Genomic DNA, 19,682 nt, shown 5'->3' on the forward strand with positions numbered 1-19,682 from the left:
CTATAGCAATAGTGTTATAAGTATCAAAAGAAAATTGTTTGGTGAAAGAATACATTTTTCAATGACTATTTTCAGAGCAACATTGGATATATTATTTGGGAGCATTTTTGCTCACCGACATAACTAGGGTGTATATTCATCATACAGTCATTTGTTATGTGTCATTCACCTAACTCTAGCTAACCTTTACATTAAATGTTACTTTTTCAATTTTGAAAAAAATTAGCCAAAATTAATTAAAAAGACACTTGATAGATGATTAGATGCATAGTGAACCAAAATTTAGAATGATGAGCAAAAATGCACCCATATTATTTTCTCTCGGGTGGGACCGTGCCAGTGGGACGCAGAAGATTTCTTAGCAAATCGAAATGTCTTTAGTTTTGGTTTTGGTTGTAATCCACTTCCACTCCCACTTCCGCTTCCTCAGACGGGCGGGCAGTCACTGAGCCTGGCTAGCTTCATTGCCTGCTTGCTTTTGCTTAATGGCCTCTGCTCTGCATCTGCTTACGTGAAAGCAAGGCAAACCCCCCGATACTCCTCTCTCTCTCTCTCTCTCTCTCTCTCTCTCTCTCTCTCTCTCTCTCTATATATATATATATAGCACCAGCCACCAGATAAAAAAACACAGACCGAGTCACCGAGTGAACACACTCTTCTTAGCACTTTTCTGCATGCCTCTTGGAAATATCGATTTTATAAACCAATCTTTCTTTCTTTGATTGGAGCTTGGAGTCTTGGAGACCAACAGCAAGAAAAAAAGCGACAAGAGATTATTCAGGTAATTTGTTTGCAGAGTTTTTGAAATGAAATCCACCATCCTTGTGGGTATTCTGTTGGGTTTTTTTATTTTAATTTAAACAAAAATATATTTATATATAGACTAGTTTGAGTTGAATAAATCAATGGTTGTTGGAAGAAATTGTCCTTGATCAGTTCAGTTGGTCAACACAGCATTGCAGTTGCTTAATTCATGTTAATTGTATTAGTTTGATTGAGCTTCTGTGTATAGTATAGCTGCTTTGCCTTAATTATATCTGATTACCTGAAAGCGAGCGCAGTGGCGATCTAGGATTCATGTACCCGACCCCACTTAGTGGAATAAGGCTTTGTTGTTGTTGTAAACCTGAAACACCATTTTGCACTTTCTGATTCTTCTTTCTTTCTGTTTAATTAATTGATCAGATGTAACTGAATTCTCTCGGTTATCGATACTTTATTAGGCTCTAGTCAGTATTGGTTGTGGAAAGTGCGCAATGGGCTCTTGCAAATCCCCTCACATTGTTCTTCTGCTATATCTCTTGCTTTGCTTCTTCTATCATTGTTTTGCCATTGGAGTTGATACGGACCAGACAGCAAACCTGCTTGTCGATGCTTCTCAAGCATCCGCACGCCCAATATCTGACACACTGTTTGGAATTTTCTTTGAGGTTCCATTACTCATCTTTGGTTTCACTTCCAACAAATTTAATTTAAAATTTGTGCAGAAGTATCAGATTTCTAAAAATTGTTCACTGCAGGAGATTAATCACGCTGGTGCTGGCGGGGTGTGGGCTGAGCTTGTAAGCAACAGAGGTTACTTCCAAATTCTCTGAATTCCAGCTAAATATAAAAGTGAAATTATAGCAAATATAGGGAAATGTTCGCTCTGTCTAGCAACATAAGATGCTTATTATTCTGTTGCTAGGTTGTAAATGTAGACCATGATTAGGTTATTGCGGCATGAATGTGTGGTTCAAAATCAGTCTGGTGACGTGAGCATCTTTTTTACTAGCAAGAGAGAATTGCCAAATTATAGTCAGCTTCTTAGAAAGGATCGCCTTCTTGCGAGATGTCTCACATCATTTGAACATTCAAGTTCTGAGATATCTAGCGAAGACGAGATACAGTCTGAAAAGACAAGATTTTATATGTTTCTGTCAGCTCACACTTCAATGTGCAATTAGAGATGGACTAGGCTGTACTTCACGGAAGTCAATTTTCTTGTGTGAGTGTGGTTGGTGCACAATCGAGAATTATTCTCCTTTTTTGTATGACACTGTTTTCCATCTTTATATATTTCACTGTCTGCATTGAATACATACTACCAGATCCCTCTTTTTTTCAACCCTTCAATTTTTTACCATGTTGTCAGTTTTAAGTTTGTCGAAGTTTATGAATGGCTTTGAATTATTCAGTATGAGGTTACAAATTTTTCGTTAGAATTATATCAAATGCAGAATGTACTGTAGCTAAATATCAAATACTACATGAGCTATACCGGTTCGTTATGTTAACAGGCTGTTTTAAAGCTGGGTTTCTCGATAACTTTTTCCCACAGGTTTTGAAGCTGGGGGACCTAACACTCCTTCTAACATTGATCCTTGGGCTATAATTGGGAATGAATCCTCTTTGATTGTGTCAACAGACCGTTCATCATGCTTTGACCGCAATAAGGTTGCACTCCGAATGGAGGTACTATGTGACAGTGAAGGCGCCAATAGCTGCCCTGCTGGGGGTGTTGGAATTTATAACCCTGGGTACTGGGGCATGGTATGAACTTTTACACCTCGTCTGAATGGGTTCAGTTTTCCATATATCTTTTTCCTTCCTTCCTATGCGTTTCAGTTCTCCCATTTAAAAGTTGTGAAAGTTTTCCCCTCTGTCCATTTGAGTGGGATTTTTTTTTTGCACACTAAAGTTATTCGCTGTAATGCCTAACCTTCGCAACCTACACACACACGTATGGAAATGTTGTCATGGCAGACTGGCTGGCAACATAAGCTGTGAATATGACCATTCATCAAGTCGATTTTTGCCAGAATTTGTGGTCATGTTCATCGTTTAGCAACATGACCATTTTTATGGCAAGATAACTTTACTCCACAGACAAGAATAACAATAACAGCCGACCCATATTTATATATTTTCTGCATTTGTTCCTTCTGGCTCTTTGGTACGGTCTTTTTATTTATGATTTTTTGTTCAGAATATAGAAAAGGGGAAGACCTACAGTGTTGTGCTTCATGTTCGTTCATCTGGATCAATCAATGTATCCCTATCACTGACGGGCTCAGATGGGTTGCAGAAACTTGCTGCTGCTAACATTATGTGCGCATCCTCTGTTCTGTTGATATTTTGCAATCAAACGTTCCTTACTAAAACAATTTTATTCCGCATTCAAGATTTAACTTTTGTATTTTCATTCTGTATGCAGCGCTTCTGGTTCAGAAGTTTCAAACTGGACAAAATTCCAGATTCAAATGGAAGCCCAAGGAACAAATCCTAATTCAAGACTGCAATTGACAACAAATAGTAAAGGGGTGATATGGTTTGATCAAGTGTCGGCCATTCCCTTGGATACACATAAGGTACCTTTTTTCTCCCCGAATTCATGCATGCTTGTGGCTTGAGATTGTGTCATCTCACTATTTAGATGTGTTTAATCACCTGATCCTTGTTTTTCAAGGTTAGTACAATTATGTGTGTGCACAAACACACACACACACACACACACACACGCAACACACAAATATATTCTTGGGAATTGATTTTTGCACACCACTTATTGTTAAGCCATTGGATTGAACAAAGGGAGAATATAGAGCCCAAATTAAGAGGTGGATTCTGGTCGGGATTATGGGAAAATACATGAAGTTGTAGCCAAGACAAATGAAAATGAAATTTCTTGAGGCAATTGATAAGAAAATCCACATCAAATAAGTCATGAAAAGCTAATCTTGAGTCCACAGTTCACCTCTTTATTCATTGTCTGGTGGCTTGGGAGTCATGGAAAAAGTTGTGTGAGGAAGGAAATGTTAGTTGGGTGCGCCAGGTATCTGTGGTACTTTACTTGGAGAGAAAAGGAAATCCATTCTCTCTTGAGGTACTTTTAGAAATAAAATTATGTTCTTATAACTAAAGTAAGAAACAGAATATTCTGGATTCTGTAATGTTATAAAAACATTTTATTGAAAAACAATTGAACTTAGATTTTACATTTTTCCTTTTTTCGGAAATTTGGTCATGTAATCTGGTGTTACTCAAAGTTTATGCCCATGTATATTGATTTGCCAACTTTCGACATGCTTACTTGTAAAGATTCAAACTTATTGATACTCTGATACATGCATTACTTATGTGTCGTTACTCATTAAGAATCAATTGATTTGGCTCAGGGACATGGATTTCGGAAGGACCTTGTCCAAATGTTGGCTGATTTAAAACCTCGGTTTTTCAGATTTCCAGGTAAATCGGGAATTACAACTTAATACTTGACTGCTGCTAAACTTGAACTTTTCATATATAACTCTCCCTTGAAAAGTATATGCAAGCCGTGGTGAGGCCATCTTGCCCTCACAGTTTTTACAAAGAAACTTTTGGATATGTACTTATTTTGTGTTTCTATGTGGTTAATATTCCTAATTTTAGTTGAGAAACAATTCATAATTTATACTATTGATATATGATTTAGTAGTGAATTTTCAAGGTTGGAAAGGATTAGCGATCTGACAGAAATATATCGTTGATGAAGAAATAAACATGATGTATTTATTAGCTTATTACTTGGAAATTAGTTACAATCATACTAAAAGTATGTATTTTCTATGAATAGCATGAAGTGAATGTCTATGCTATGGCAGGCGAATAGATGAACTTAACTATGTACATTGAATATGTACATATGTATCTTTGTGTGTGTGTGTGTGTGTGATCGAAAAGTTACTATGCAACACTTCTCAAATTTAAAAACTCGTACTTATCAAATAGATTATTTTAAATGCTGATGTTTCTGTATGTATTTGAACATGAAATTTGTTTTCCTTATTCTGGAACCTTTGTGCTTGCTGTCCTGACCTCTTGGACAAAAAAATAATCTAGGGACACTTTTTTAAATTCCAATCAGTGCTAAAATCCTTGATTTTTAGGTTAATAGATAATCATGTAAGCCTTATATGTCCACTGTTTCCTCAGAATGCAACCTAATACACTTGGGTTTCATTTTTATGTTCGGCTAGGTGGCTGTTTCGTTGAAGGTGAATGGTTACGAAATGCATTTCGTTGGAAAGAAACAATTGGACCCTGGGAGGAGAGACCTGGACACTTTGGTGATGTTTGGATGTACTGGACTGATGATGGACTTGGTTATTTTGAGTTTCTCCAAGTAGGTATCTTCTTGTTGTTGAGGAATGATCGGGGCTCCCAGTATAATGCTGGTACTGTATGTAAACCATTATTAAAAAAAACTTTTGTTTCTGCAGCTATCAGAGGACCTTGGCGCATTGCCAATATGGGTGTTCAATAATGGTACACTGTTTCTCAACGCTTTGCCTGTACTTTTTATAGTCATGTTTTTACGTTACTTTAGATATATGTCAGTGTTAACTTTCTCAATTTGCAGGAATCAGTCACAATGATCAAGTTGATACTTCCAATGTCTTACCATTTGTACAGGTATGCCTGATAGCTGACCATTTCTCCATAGATAATGGGTAACTGGCTTACTGTTACTAAAATTGATGTATCATTGAAGCAAATACATGCCGATGACACTTAAGTTTTTCAAAAAAATATGCTTAACCCATGAAATCTACGACTTAGCTTTGTGTGCTTTGGTGTACAACATAAAAGATTTACCAAATATGGGTGTCAAATGACTTCAGTGTTCTCAAAGCAAAACTTCATTATTCTCTTTAGAGGATATGCACCGCTTAAAATGTAGTGTCTCTTCTGTAGCCAAGTTGGGTTGCTTTGGTGAGGGTAGGGTAGAGATTCCAGCAGCAAATCGCCACTCGAGGAATACATCAAACATAGTGACAAACTGCAGTACAAAGCATGCAGTGCATTGGTCACTACTAGGAATTTCTGCATTAGGCTCTAACTTCTCAAACATAAAATAAATGGTTGTGGTGTCGATATCAAATTTATTGGATAACTTTTTTATTCAAGTCTTAATCTTGTTATTATGCACAGTATGTGCTGATAAATCTCAAATTGATCGATTACCTTTCACATTTCTTGGTTATAGGAAGCTCTTGATGGTATTGAATTTGCTAGAGGCAGTCCTAATTCTACATGGGGTTCTCTTCGTGCTAAAATGGGACACCCAGAACCTTTTGACTTGAGATATGTTGCTATTGGGAATGAGGATTGTAAAAAAACGAACTACCTAGGTTTGTATAATTCGCAGTTCATGTTTCTTGTTTAGAATATATACCTGATGTGGAATTTTGCTCTCGCAACACACGTTACACACCTGCTTGCATGTGACTGAGCCAATCATTTTTAACCCGTTGGAAACGGGGAAGAGGGACCTTGGATTTTCAATGTTGTGATTCGATGTATCTGACATTCTTCTTTTTAAAATTTATTTTAACTCTCATCAAGACTTAAGCTTTCCCTCTCTCTTGACCAGGAAATTACCTTAAGTTCTATAGTGCTATAAGAAAAGCCTATCCTGACATCAAGATGATTTCAAACTGCGACGGTTCTTCTCAAAAGTTGGATCATCCAGCTGATATGTATGATTTTCATGTAAGTATCATAACACCGCTACTTGTATTCCACTTGACAATAATCATCTTTACCATACAACGTATGGGGCCATAGAAGATTTGGCGACATGGATGACATTTGCGATAGTACTCTTACCCTCTGTTTTTTGTTTAGATCTATACATCTTCCAGCGACTTGTTTTCTATGGCTAATCATTTTGATCACACATCACGTGATGGTCCCAAGGTAGTTCACAAGCCTTTGTATGATTTAACCTGCTCCAAGTTCCTACCTATTTTTCTTTCTTAGCTTTCAATATGATCCAGGCTTTTGTGAGCGAGTATGCCGTGACTGGAAAAGATGCCGGAACAGGAAGTCTTCTAGCAGCATTAGCTGAAGCCGGATTTCTTATTGGACTGGAGAAAAACAGGTGTGTTGTACATCTACGCATAATTTTATATACTACTACTTTATAATATGATATATTTGCAAATACAGTATTTCTTCTCAAAGAAGTTAATTTCGTTCCTGCATTTCTGCATGTCACAACCATGTAGTGTGTTACAACATCTCCGTGTGTAAGACCAGCTGCACATCTGTTTATTGTCAATCGAAGAGTTCTGTTATTCCCAATCCCATAGAAATATTACTAGACTAAAGATGGCCAGTGCTTGAAGGTTGTCCAGGAATCTGATTAAGAAGGATGGTATTCATTAAATAGTTCCTCTCAGTGGCATGGATTATTGAGTAAAGTTAAGGTTGGAGGTCTCCTGATATACCTGAAGCATAGGAATGCTTTGGCAACTAGAAATTCTAATGTTTTTTCGTTGTTCAGATTATAAATTCGAGTGTTTGAACAAGAGTTAGCTTTTATTATTTTAATGGTTTGTAGGGATGAAGGCGTCCAGATAATATCCATTTGTTACGGGTTGTCTTGATATTAACTCTAGCAGTAAATTGCATAATGAACTACTAAAATATGTAGAAATCGCAGTTTCTCATGATAATTTCACCTAATGCTATAGGCAAAGAGATAGGGGTGAGGATTGGAGATTAGGAAGTACCAAAAAGTCAATGCTTTTGTTACCTTGGATCTATCTTGCAAAAGAACGGAGAATTGGATGGAGATCTCAACCAATAAGACCAGCAATGCTTTATGGCATAGAATGTTGGGCGGTCAAGCATCAACATGTGCAAAAAATGAGTAGTGGAGATGAGAATGCTTCGTTGGATGTGTGGGCACACAAGAAAGGACAGGATTAAGAATGAAGATATACGAGGTAAAGTAGGGGTAGCCGCAATTGAAGATAAGATGAGAGAAAATCAGTTAAGGTGGTTTGGACAAGTGAATCGAAAACCTACAGGTGCTCCAGTTAGAAAATGCGAATATGAACTAGAGCCTCGGGGCAATAGGGGTATTGGAAGACCCAAGAACAGTTGGAAAGAGACTTTAAGAAAAGAAATGGAGTACTTGGAGCTAGCAGAAAATTTGGCTCTCCGGGATTCATACAGCCAACCCCATTTAGCGGGATAGGCTTTATTGTTGTTGTTGTTATTGTTGTGGTTTTTCATTACAGTTTCCTACCCTAAGTGTTTTCTTATGTACATGGGGATTCCGGGGTTGTCACCTTTGCATCTAATTTTAGCAAAAATGTTTCTATAATTGTTAAACTGGGCAGCTACTGAGTATTTTTTTTTGTCTACGAATGCAGTGATGTTGTTGAGATGGCAAGTTATGCACCACTCTTTGTCAATACCCATGACAGGCGGTATACTTCTCCGCTTGTTCCTTTTGGCTAATTTAAATTTTACATATTAGGGTGGTTTTCAATGCTGTTTGCAAAAGAGGATCGATGCTGTTTAGTTATTACTAAATTGAAACTTGTCCGTCATCTAGGTGGAATCCGGATGCAATTGTCTTTGACTCCTCACAGCTTTACGGGACTCCTAGCTACTGGGTGCAATGTCTTTTCAACGAATCTAGCGGAGCAACTATTTACAACACAACACTCCAAACAAATTCTTCTACTTCACTTCTTGCATCTGCAATTTCGTGGAAAAACTCAAAAAACAAGAATACTTACCTAAGAATAAAGGTATTACTTTTTTTTATGTTTAGTTGAGATCGGTCATCCAACCTTTTGTTTTTTCTATGAATAACTTATAACATGTCAATACCCTTAAAGTGTTTATAGCCATTCTAATACGTAGTTGGACGGCCTAGAATGGAAACAAGCTCATTTATCACATTGTTCTTAAACTAGTCTGTCGTTTGTTGCTTCAGAATAACGTATATTATACTTTGTCTGGAGCAGTTGCTCTTTATTTTCGTTATAAATACTGTCCATTCTCTTTGAATTTGATCCTTAATAATTTAGCCCGTAAATGTTGTTCATTCCTAAACCCTAAACCCTCAATATTCTTCATTTTCTGCTCAATTTTGGAATTCCATACGTATCTTGTCTGAAGCAACTACATGTTTAAACTGTAGCTACAATAGGAATCTTTAAAAAAATTTATAAGTATGTAGAACATCCTCCAAGGAAAAGGAAATAAATAATGAAAAATCATATTGCCCGGGGCATGTCAGTAATCCATCAACTTTTTCTTAGAGATGATATATTTCTGTAGTACAGTAGTGTCTTCATACAAATACATTAACATTTCTTGGAGAAGTGTCAATATCATTTACGCAGTCATCCATTGTTCTCTGTTATTTCTGTTTCGGCTTCTTTTTATCACCGAGTTGAAAACGGTTTCTACCAGTATGGTGCATATCGTATTCTGTGACGTTTCATTAATTTGTGATGATTATTGCCTTGCGCAGGTTGTGAACTTGGGAACCAACACAGTGAATCTGAAGGTTTCTGTGAATGGGTTGGAGCCAAATTCTATTAGTCCATCTGGATCGACAAAAACTGTGCTTACATCAAACAACTTGATGGATGAGAATTCCTTTAAAGAACCAAAGAAGGTAACTGAATCAACTTTGTATCGTTAATATTTTCCTTTGGTATCCTAAACGCTTGAATTCGTGGGAACCAGTGTTGCCTGCAAATTAGGATCAGAAATCAAGAAAGATAACAGTTGTGTGGGCAATGTAACTGAATGCAGGTGATACCGAAACAGAGCTTGCTGGAGTCGGCTGGTGAGGAAATGGAAGTTGTAATCTCCCCGCAGTCCTTCACCTCAATTGATTTGTTACTGGAATCTCTCTTTGTTTCTTCTATGTGAAAGTTAGGGATGAACATTGTATCGTGTCAATTAAGTCAAGTAAAATAACCCAGTTGCCAGTCCCAGCGTAATCATATGCAATAATCCAGTGTAATTATATGAAATAACCTCACAAAAACGGCATTTCTTAGTTGCTTCGGGCGCGTATATTTATTTGTAAATGTTGTGCACTTGGAATTGTTTAGAGGTGAAATGAAAGCAGTGGAATTGACAAAACCGGTTTCTGTAATTCATTGTGAGAAGGAACCCTTTCAACACTGAATAATCGTACCTTACAATAAACACTTCCCTTTCAGCATTGAAAAAAAGAGTGAAGTGAAAATAAGCTACAAAGTCTCCTAGTCACTGGAAACTCGGGCGGTAACAAACTAGGGAAGAAGATGGGAACGAGATATGAGAGGGTAGGTAGAGCAAAATCCACTACTCCAACACTGCAAAAGCAAAAGCACTAGTTTGTCTAAAATTTCATCATTTATTTTCGAGAAATCGATACAGAGACACACTTAAACACGGATTATAGACAAGGGTTCCAAGTACCATGGGGTAAAGCAAAGCACACAACATTTGAGTACTAGGACTCGGACTTACCACAAAAAGCAATGGTCCCTGTTTAAACTTGTCATGAAATGAAAATGCCACTGGTTTTGGATTGTCTCCGGGACCTCTAATAAACCCACTGAATTCACATCATGGTAAATCGTTAGTAACACAAGGATTCATATCCCCTTTTTCAGCAAAATTAATTCAATGAACCGTGTATACACAGATAAAATGCATCATTCAGCCAATGTTTTAGAGAAAGAGAAAAAGTATGGTAACTACAATACAAACAATAAGAATAATCAACTCACATCAATGATGCAGATATTAGAGGGGTCCTCCTAACATCGTAAATGGCAATAAGACCCCGGTATAAGTCACCCCCATCTTTAAAAGATATAGCCAGTCGCTCTCCTGAAGCATCCCAAGCTATCTTCTCAATGCCTTGACTGAAGGAGATAACAACAAATCACAACTGTTTTGGACAAACATTACAATGTATATCTACCCCGATGTTTATTGCAATGCAACTATAATGTGAAATAATAAACCGTAAAGCTTTTCTGAAATTATTAGTTTGAGGACTGTTTAGTCCAATCAATATTCAATCCTCATAAAGAATGTTTAATCTCTTGTCCAAACTGAAACAGAAAGTCCAGGCAGGAACATAATACGAAGGAAACAAGAGCGGAAGGATGAAAACGATCGCAAACTGGAACCTTAAATCTATTCATTTACATATCAGGCAATATGCATAGCATAACCACGTCTACTTTAGTAACTACTTCTTTTCTTTCCTTTTCATTTTTTTGACTTTTTCTTTTGTTTTCAGACGGCAATTAGTAGCAAATGCATTGTCTTTGGGTACAGGAGTACATGGCAGCACACAGCACTGTGATCGCATAGTGAGGGGCAGTAAACATGATGGGTGAATGACAAAGTAAGATTTAATTCAGTAAGCATTATAAGCACTCCGAACCTGAAATGTTGAAAACCTGACTTCACCTCTGACTACCTAATTAAGGCAGCTGGCCCTCTTACTAGACAATTCAGGAATTAAGAAAATTAATGGGTACCATAAAATATTTAAAAAATGAAAAAAAAAAAAAAAAAGTCTCAAATTAACTCGATTACAACATCTAGCTTATCAAGAAATAATGCCAATAAAACTTTTCCAATCAACCCATGAAGACAGCCCATTAAATGAGATGTCGTTGATCAAACGCTCATAAAGCAATCCAAATAGTGAAAAATAAACAATAAAAATGAATTAATGTATACCTATTTGTTAAGGACATCATCTCTGGTAGTTCAACAGGTAATAAGTGCGCATCTGCAAAATTCAAACATCACTTTACCAGTGAGATTCAGAAATAAAATTCAAACATCACTTCAACAGGTAATAAGTGCGCATGTCAAAAACTGTTATTTGTCATGACACCGTTGACATTTGTTTCAAAATCGAATTTCACAAGTTCTTTTTCCTCATGACAACCATCACATTACCAATCTGTCAAAAGGAACGCAGTCTACATGAAAATGCTTCTTTAAAAAAATAAGTCAATATTAGCTCCCAAGGTTACACTGCTCCCACTAAGCAAGGAAATGTATTCAGAGAATTTTTATTCTTTTGAAATAAAGAAATCCTCGTATTGAAGGATATCACGGTGCAGATTGGGCAGGTTTTCCAACAAAAAGAAAATCACGAGCCTACACACTAAAGTGGCATCAGAAAAGGTTTTGACTCATTTATCCCACTGAAAAGTATTTTGTTGACATCTTCACTAGGCATATCACAAGATTCTTTCTACTTGCACCAAGCTGAGAGTCAGGTTCTATGCTCAAACTTCAGGAGTGTTATTAAAGTAGGAAATTATAACTAAATTGCTTGATTTACGCTCCTCATTTCTTAAGTTAACAGTCATTGTAATTGCTTGTTAGCTTGATTTACGTGTTGAAATTCTACAGCAGATTTTCAGAGAGATTTGATCCTATAAATAGCTCATGAATTCCATTCATTGCAAATTGCAATACAATAAATAGATTGTTCTCCCTTTCTGAAGTTTTCCTTTTCAACAGAGAATCTGAGATCATAAAGACAAATGCAATTTTCAATCTTTGGATGTCTTAATAACACTAGACAATACCCAAGTACTACCTCAAGTAATATAGATATCAGTTTAAGATTAAAAGCTTCCTCCAAAGCACTAAAATATTGTTGCTGAGCTTTTTTCTCAAATTTCATATTCTATATCCACAGTTTTGCTTTCTTTCCGAGATTTCTCGAACTATTTTCCACTAGAAAGAAGAGAACCTTAATTATTATTCAAAACATCTTATATGTTAACTTCTTATTCAAAATATTGATAACTCTTATATTTCATGCATTTATACCATCCATTTCTAGTCTCTTTGTGATGTTTTTGAGTTAAACTGGTTGCATTTTACCTTATTTTGTGTTAATGTGCGGTTACATGTACTTCAGGATCAATTTGAAGGCAAAAGAAGTGAAAACATGCCATTTTTGTAGCTGACCCTGTTCAAACGTGGAGAGAAGTTTAGTGGCCTGTTTTGAAGCTCAAATAAAGAATCCAAGACGAATCTGGCTTGTTAGAAGACCAGGAGCAAAATGGGAAAGGAATTTGAGTATCTAGCCTGCTTTGGAGAAGCCAAATAAGGAAAAACGTTCAAAACTTTGGCTTAATGGTTGGGATCACCTTGCAATCAGCTATAGCCCCATTTAGCATATAAATACTAGGGTTTCAGATCACTTTTAAACAAGCCCCCTTGGGGGTCGCCCAGAGCTCTCTCTTCTCTTTCTTCAAGCTTTCTTCCAAAAACAAAACCCTATTTCCTTTCACCATCCCCTGACACCGAAGAAACCACGCAACCGCGCTGTTCTTGAAGGGGGTTTCTTCTATGAACTTTAATTTCACTCATATTGTTTTTTATATTTATATATTATGTAATCATGTTGTGTAATTAAGTTCATAGCTAGGGAATTCGATGTAGCCTTGCAAACCTATTCTGTGTTATTAAGTTAAAGTATTCAAATTACCAATCTGTGTTCTTGTTTCATTCACTGATTTTATAGTATAATTTGTTTGTTAATCTTAATGTTTGATCACCATTAGGGCTGCTTATGAATTATTTGATCAAGGTTATAGTACACATCATGCTTAATCTTGGTGGACATGTGAATGAATGAAGAAACTGCTATGCATACATCTTGCCATGTGATTTCTTTGGTTCTTTGAAGTTTTCTTGTTTTTAATGATTTCTTATTTGGTAATCTAAGTTGAACATCACAACTAGGTTGCAGATTAGGAGTACTTGATCACAACCACACATCAAATGGATGATCATAAATGAGTAAAACGAACCCTAGTCGCAGATTGGAAAGTTGAATGCGTTTTGACTTAATTTTCATAGAATTGACTTGTAATGGTGAAATCGGTATCCCTAGTTCCATTCCCATTGTTTCTGAATCATTCTATTATTCATATTTACATTCTCTTGCATTTTAAGCTACTTTAGCTTTCAAAACAAAAATCTAAATTCAGTTTTCATTTTCATTGCTTAGTTAGGGTTCACATAAAGCTAGTAATTTGTAGGGTTCTAATCAGCCATGTGGTTTGACACCCTTACTTGTGCCATTATACTATCCTTATATTTGCACTTGAAAGCAACACAACAAATATCTTATATGCCTTTTGTTAGGTTTCCAACAATTTTTTCATGTCCATAAGTTGGAAAAAAAAAAAAAAAAAAAAACAGACAATAAATAGAGATAAAAAGGCAATAGATGTCAACGCACTCAAACATAACTTTCATCTAAGCTCACATACCAAGTGATGGAGGCTTTGAAGCAAAGTGAATTGAACCCATGGTTGAAGATTTAGAGAAAGCGAGAAGTATCATACGCATATCAGGATCCCATGATGCTCCCTAGTATAACAAGACACAATGAGTATAAGTATAAATAAAAAGGTAAAAACTTCGACCAATAAAGTGCTTTCAGTTATGGAAATGTGCCATTAAATGCGATTCATGAGTAAGTAATTAGTCATAATGAGTATAAGTATAAATAAAAAGGTAAAAACTTCGACCAATAACGTGCTTTCGGTTATGGAAATGTGCCATTAAATGCGATTCATGAGTAAGTAATTAGTCATACGGAAGAGAGAGAGAGAGAGAGAGAGAGAGAGAGAGAGAGAGAGGTGCAAAAGGTGGGGGTAGCCTAAACTTAAAAAATCTTGCAAGGAATTTGAGGTGAACACCATAGAATTTCTATGCAGCACAAAATGGACAAAAAATAAAATAAAAGAAAACAGGAGAAAAGAAAAGAAAATACAGAATAATGGACCATAGGCTGAGACCTCAATCATCAAAATGTTTTTATAGCAGTATGTAAGGGTCATCAATTTAGAAAATAGAAAATCAAGACAAAAAATTGCGTGCAACAACAAATTAGTTAGATGTCAATTTTGTTTACCTTGACGAAGCCACTAGTTGAAGACCATGGTTCAGATGTCCATGTGTTTGTCTCCCAAAGATAAAATGTTCCATCACTGAAAAAGAATAGAATGATCATCTTGTTCATCCAAAACTGTCCCATTTTCAACTAAGATTAAGAAATATAAAAGTGCAACTGGTCAAATGATGAAAGTACAATTTTGCCGAAAAAAAGTAATCCCCAGTTGGCGACCACTTCAGCATTGAAATGCCACCTAGTCCTCGTCTAATAGGTGTCCCAAGCCCTGAGAAACCAGTTAAGGAAATGAAATCATAAATTTCGAAATAAGAGTGTACTTTTTCTGCTTCAAGAAATAAAACCATCTTAATCAGAAAAAATTTTAAATTTAAAATAATAGATCCTGGCTAGAGTGGTTTGGGGGCAAAGAAAGATCCATAAATATTCACTCAGTAATGCCAGTCTGCTCGAGCATAAGCCGCTTTTAGAAAGCACTTCCTATAATGTTTTATAAAAGCACCAAAAACACAGCATAAGCACAAGAAAAAGAACCTAGGCAATATACCAAATAATTCATTCCTTTTTTAAAAGAAAAGCAAATGCCAGCTTTTAAAAGCAGTATCAAATGAAGTCTTTGCCTTTTGTTGTTTTTGCCCAATCTTCTGAGTATCTACCAAATCATTCATTGAAAAGGATTCATTAGTAGTTTACTAACCAGTCTTCCTTTTGTCAGTTCTCCATCAGTATATGTAACTTTTTTATGATTAAGTCGCAAATACTTGAGGTTTAAGTTGAGTAAAAGTAAACCAAATCAAGTTATTTTGACAGAAAAACGAAATCAATAAATTAGCTACAATCTGTCCCTTTACAGCATGGATGTTTTAACATGAGTGTGTGTGTGTGTGTGTGTGTGTTGTTAAGAAAGAGACAATTCAAAGCTAACAAACAAGATAAAACTACAAAGAGTGTGTTGTCAAGAAGACGACAACAACAACAAAGCCTAATCCCAACATTCAACGAAGCATTCTCATCTTCACTACACTCATTTTTTGCATGTGTTGATGCTTGACCGCCCAACATCCCTGCCATAAAGCACTGATGGCCTTACTTCCGTCCTATAAAATTTTCCCTTGAGCTTTAGTGGCATACAACGGTCGCACAACACACCCGATGCACTCTTCCAATCATCCATCCAACTTGAATTCTGTTGTCAAGAAGACCACTACAGAAAAACAAAAAGAAAAGCCAGCAAAGAAACAACGGAACAAAAAGCCTCTCCCAGGGCAGATCAAAAACAGATAGCTGAGAAAGATCAACCCCCGAACTCATTGGATAGACAGCCCATAGCATGGACCAAAACTGAACTTTTTCTTAAAGCTCCTTACCCAACTTATTTTCATATCACTGAACAGCTTATGCCAAGGTAACGTCAAAGGGAAATGATGGAAAGTATAAACAACCAATTCCATATTCTTCTTACATATTAGCACACCAATTGGGGGCAGAATAGAATTTGACCTTCTTCTTTGGACCATGTCACAAGTATTCACCTTATTGTGATCCACAAGCCAAGACAGAATATTAACCCTAGAAAGAGCTCTAGATTTCCTGATCACACTATAGGCGTGAAACGAGGCACTGAGCCTGAATTACAAAATTCGGAAAAATAAGACGTGCTGGGAATCTAGTGAATGGCAACATTTTCAGGAACATCCAATACAGAAGATGACTCTTCCACCCAAGCCTCATTCAAGTTTCTCTTCAAACCAAAAGTCCAGTTCCTCAAACTACTAGAATAGTCGACGATGCTAGAAATGTCTTTATTAGGAAACCTGGGCATATTTTCAAGCCTGAGAAAAAGAACATTCAGAACATTTCCCCAACCACACGTCTTCGCAAAACTTATTTCTTCCTCCGTTTCCTGCAACAAACTGGGAGCAGCATAAGAAAGGAGCATGCCTGTGGGAAGTATCTTTCCATGGGTTATGACTAGAGCCATGTACCATAATCGCACCACTTTAACATCAATCCTTGATTGAAGTTTCAATACAATGAAAGAATAAAGATGGAGGAAGGGTCAAAGGAGTATCTATTACTTACCAGTAATAATTCTAGAATGGTTGTTGTAATGTAGTAACTAACGTGCTAAAGCTGATTAATGAAACATTAAATAACACAGAAAACACACAACAATTTCATGTAATAGCCAACAAAGTCATTCAGAAAACTTGAGAACACTTTTGACGGTGAGCATCCAAAAGAGAACACATAGAATGTTAGTAGCAATCAAAGCGGGTGATATATGATGAATACCTTGAGAAACATCCCATATGGTAAATGATGAGCTCTCATAAGAACCAGATGCCAAATATGTAAGTACACATCAAGGAAATCTCATATAGCACGACTGAACAAAGTGTGAAATTAATCTGAAAATAAAGGCTCTTTTCCTGCTTGAGAATATCCCTATGTATAAAATGAAAATTGATGCCACAACATAATACTGTAGAGAAAGTAATTTTTTTGTGAAAAACGGCAATACAATGCAAAAGGAAAACAAAAATATAAAGTTTTGTCAAAACATTTGATAAAGTTTGCAGATATGGATGACAGTGATAAATTGCAGGAAAGCCTCCATATTCATGTAATGTAGAGTCTCCAAAGTTTAACCACAATTGAAAATCAGAATAGAGACTGTTTGGATATCTTCCATCAGGACTCCATGACAACGCACTAATCTGTTCCTCATTATGAGTTCGAAGAAAATCCACCAAAGTATATCGAATTCCAGAACCTCTGGAGAGAGTGCCCAGGAAGGAAGAAGACCCAGATCTGATAGACGCTGCACTTCCCGGGAAAGAAGCAGCCCAAATGCAAATTCCACCTCTGAAATCAAACACATGCAACGAGAGAAATTCAGTCTTACAACTTACAGCCTGTCTAAATATATAAAATGTAGATATAGATCTTGAGCAGCAAAATTGAGGTACTTGCTTGCATGCTACAGCAAGTTGTCTCCCACCGTTAGGCCTCCACTCAAGTACTTTGACCTCTCTCTGGGATTCATTGGCCAAAATGCATGGCTCCTTCCCTTCTGTTAAAGTATAAATTGCATTGGCAAGCCAACAAAATTACCAGAAAAAAAACTGAAATAATTGAAAGCAGTAAATAGTTAAGCATCTAACCTAAATCCTCGAAATCACGAATTATAACTTGATTGGGGCCAGATATAAGCGCTACGACATGTTTATGTTGGTGCCAGCTCACTCCTTGAAGATCAACTTCTGGTAATAAATTTACCTGCAAGTTAAGTAAGGATGTTTAAGAAGCCTTTTACCACTTCCTCAATTACATGTCTTTGGCCTATCCTACAAGCCTTCTAATGTACCGATAACACAATGTATTCGTAGTTGTGGCCCCAACTCTACGAATTTATGACACGGTTCAGGCAAGGAATTTCAACATTTACTTATCAGGTGTACGGATAATTAGGGTCAACTTGTAATTCAATGGTCACATCAACATTCAATGAATTTTTACGGGTACATGTCTTAACACCAACGGACACCTGGACAGTGGCACAAAATGAAATCCCAATTTAAAGAATACTGGATACTACACTTGGATTATTTGCAAGTCTTGCCCAATAATTCTCATGCTCAAGATGATATGTGCAGTGTTATTTAGATAACCCCTAACTCGATTCCCATGGTAATCACTCAGCCCAAAGGAACATACACTAATTCAACAACCATTCATGCAATGTAGCTGCAATTCTGTTATATCACTGAAAAAACAGTTTAAAATTAATTGGGTAATTAGTAAATGTAGAAAAGAAAATATATCATACATGATTAGGGCGGAAGAGAGGAGTGAGGTTAATAATCCCCTGCAAATTTTTTAGAAATCCCTTTGTTGGAGATGTGGTTACAACCTGCTCGGCATCATGGTCGGGACTCGGGGGCTGCACCAGCTGATCCGATTGAAACGGAAGTGGGCTGAATACCATTCCCTGCACACGGAGAAACTCCAATGTCACATCAACGGCCAATGTATACGACCCACCCAACATAAATTAAATAGATACATATATATATATATATATATAGAGAGAGAGAGAGAGAGAGAGAGAGAGAGAATTTGTAGGTTTACTAACAAGAATCTTTCCATAAGTGTCCTTGGCTACATCGTCCGAGAGGCTCTCAGCAGTGACTGCAGATAATTATGCAGCAATATCAGTATGTTTGTGTGTGTGTGTGTGTGTAGAGAGAGAGAGATGGTACTGACTGAGGTCGCGATTGATTTCGCAAATGGTGACAGAACCGGGATGAGGAAAGGAAGGCATTCGTGGTCCTCTTGGAGGAGATGAGCAGTAGAGTAGGGTTTTGCCCTCTTTCTTTCGATTCCTCTGAAATGCTTAACCCCTAAATTGCAATGGCCACTATCTTTTTCTGCCCTCCCGCTCAATCCACCTCGTCATGGTTTGGTTTTGATTCCATTTTGGAGCTCCGTACAGATTATTTTAGACGAATATAATAAAGATTTTTATATTAGGACCCACAAAATGTTGAATGCACGTCACATTAAAATTTAATATTAATGACTTATTTACTCTATTATGTAATGACAATTTTGACCTTATTAGGTTTAAAAAATAATAAAAAAATTATAAATACATCCCAAATCACTTTTAACGTATTATTTATCTACTTCAACTATCAAAAATCCCTCCCACCCTCCATTGTTGAATAAAACTCTAAGCAATGAAACTACAAACATGTTGATTGAGAAAAATTATTTTTGACAAATGAAACACGAAACTAGTGTTTCGAAAGCTTTGAAATCATTATTATTATTATTGAAAAAACATTCAAATGAACCTAAACATTTTTTCAAATCATTCAATTTGAAATCATTCGTCCAACTAACGTTCAGATAGTTTGAAATCATTCGGCAAAAT

At 36.5% G+C, this 19,682-nt stretch overlaps 2 protein-coding genes across 4 annotated transcripts; one reads left to right on the top strand and one right to left on the bottom strand.

Moving 5' to 3' along the window:
- The first annotated feature begins 393 nt into the window (after nt 1–393).
- LOC126593011 (alpha-L-arabinofuranosidase 1-like) lies at nt 394–9,924 on the top strand. Of its 2 annotated transcripts, none has more exons than XM_050258854.1 (18): nt 394–781; nt 1,186–1,430; nt 1,521–1,575; nt 2,321–2,532; nt 2,969–3,090; nt 3,197–3,350; nt 4,158–4,227; nt 4,998–5,143; nt 5,241–5,286; nt 5,381–5,433; nt 6,008–6,152; nt 6,395–6,513; nt 6,649–6,720; nt 6,801–6,904; nt 8,187–8,243; nt 8,372–8,570; nt 9,302–9,448; nt 9,589–9,924. In XM_050258854.1, exons 2-18 carry the CDS (start codon nt 1,257–1,259, stop codon nt 9,706–9,708), a joined length of 1,995 nt encoding a protein of 664 aa, XP_050114811.1. In that variant the 5' UTR covers nt 394–781; nt 1,186–1,256; the 3' UTR covers nt 9,709–9,924. The 2 variants fall into 2 exon arrangements, with proteins under 2 accessions (XP_050114811.1, XP_050114809.1); XM_050258852.1 differs by having other exon boundaries at nt 395–781; nt 1,224–1,430.
- Nucleotides 9,916–19,220, bottom strand: LOC126593012 (aladin). Of its 2 annotated transcripts, XM_050258856.1 has the most exons (14): nt 19,010–19,218; nt 18,879–18,934; nt 18,573–18,734; nt 17,908–18,022; nt 17,717–17,816; nt 17,425–17,608; nt 17,036–17,090; nt 14,921–15,008; nt 14,744–14,819; nt 14,097–14,196; nt 11,530–11,581; nt 10,560–10,697; nt 10,297–10,384; nt 9,916–10,139 (listed from the first exon to the last, which is right to left on the bottom strand). In XM_050258856.1, exons 1-14 carry the CDS (start codon nt 19,065–19,067, stop codon nt 10,077–10,079), a joined length of 1,335 nt encoding a protein of 444 aa, XP_050114813.1. In that variant the 5' UTR covers nt 19,068–19,218; the 3' UTR covers nt 9,916–10,076. The 2 variants fall into 2 exon arrangements, with proteins under 2 accessions (XP_050114813.1, XP_050114812.1); XM_050258855.1 differs by lacking the exon at nt 17,036–17,090 and having other exon boundaries at nt 17,355–17,608; nt 19,010–19,220.
- Between the last annotated feature and the right edge of the window lie 462 nt (nt 19,221–19,682).

This window comes from Malus sylvestris, chromosome 12 (genome assembly GCF_916048215.2).
Source record: "Malus sylvestris chromosome 12, drMalSylv7.2, whole genome shotgun sequence".
Lineage (NCBI taxonomy): Eukaryota > Viridiplantae > Streptophyta > Magnoliopsida > Rosales > Rosaceae > Malus > Malus sylvestris.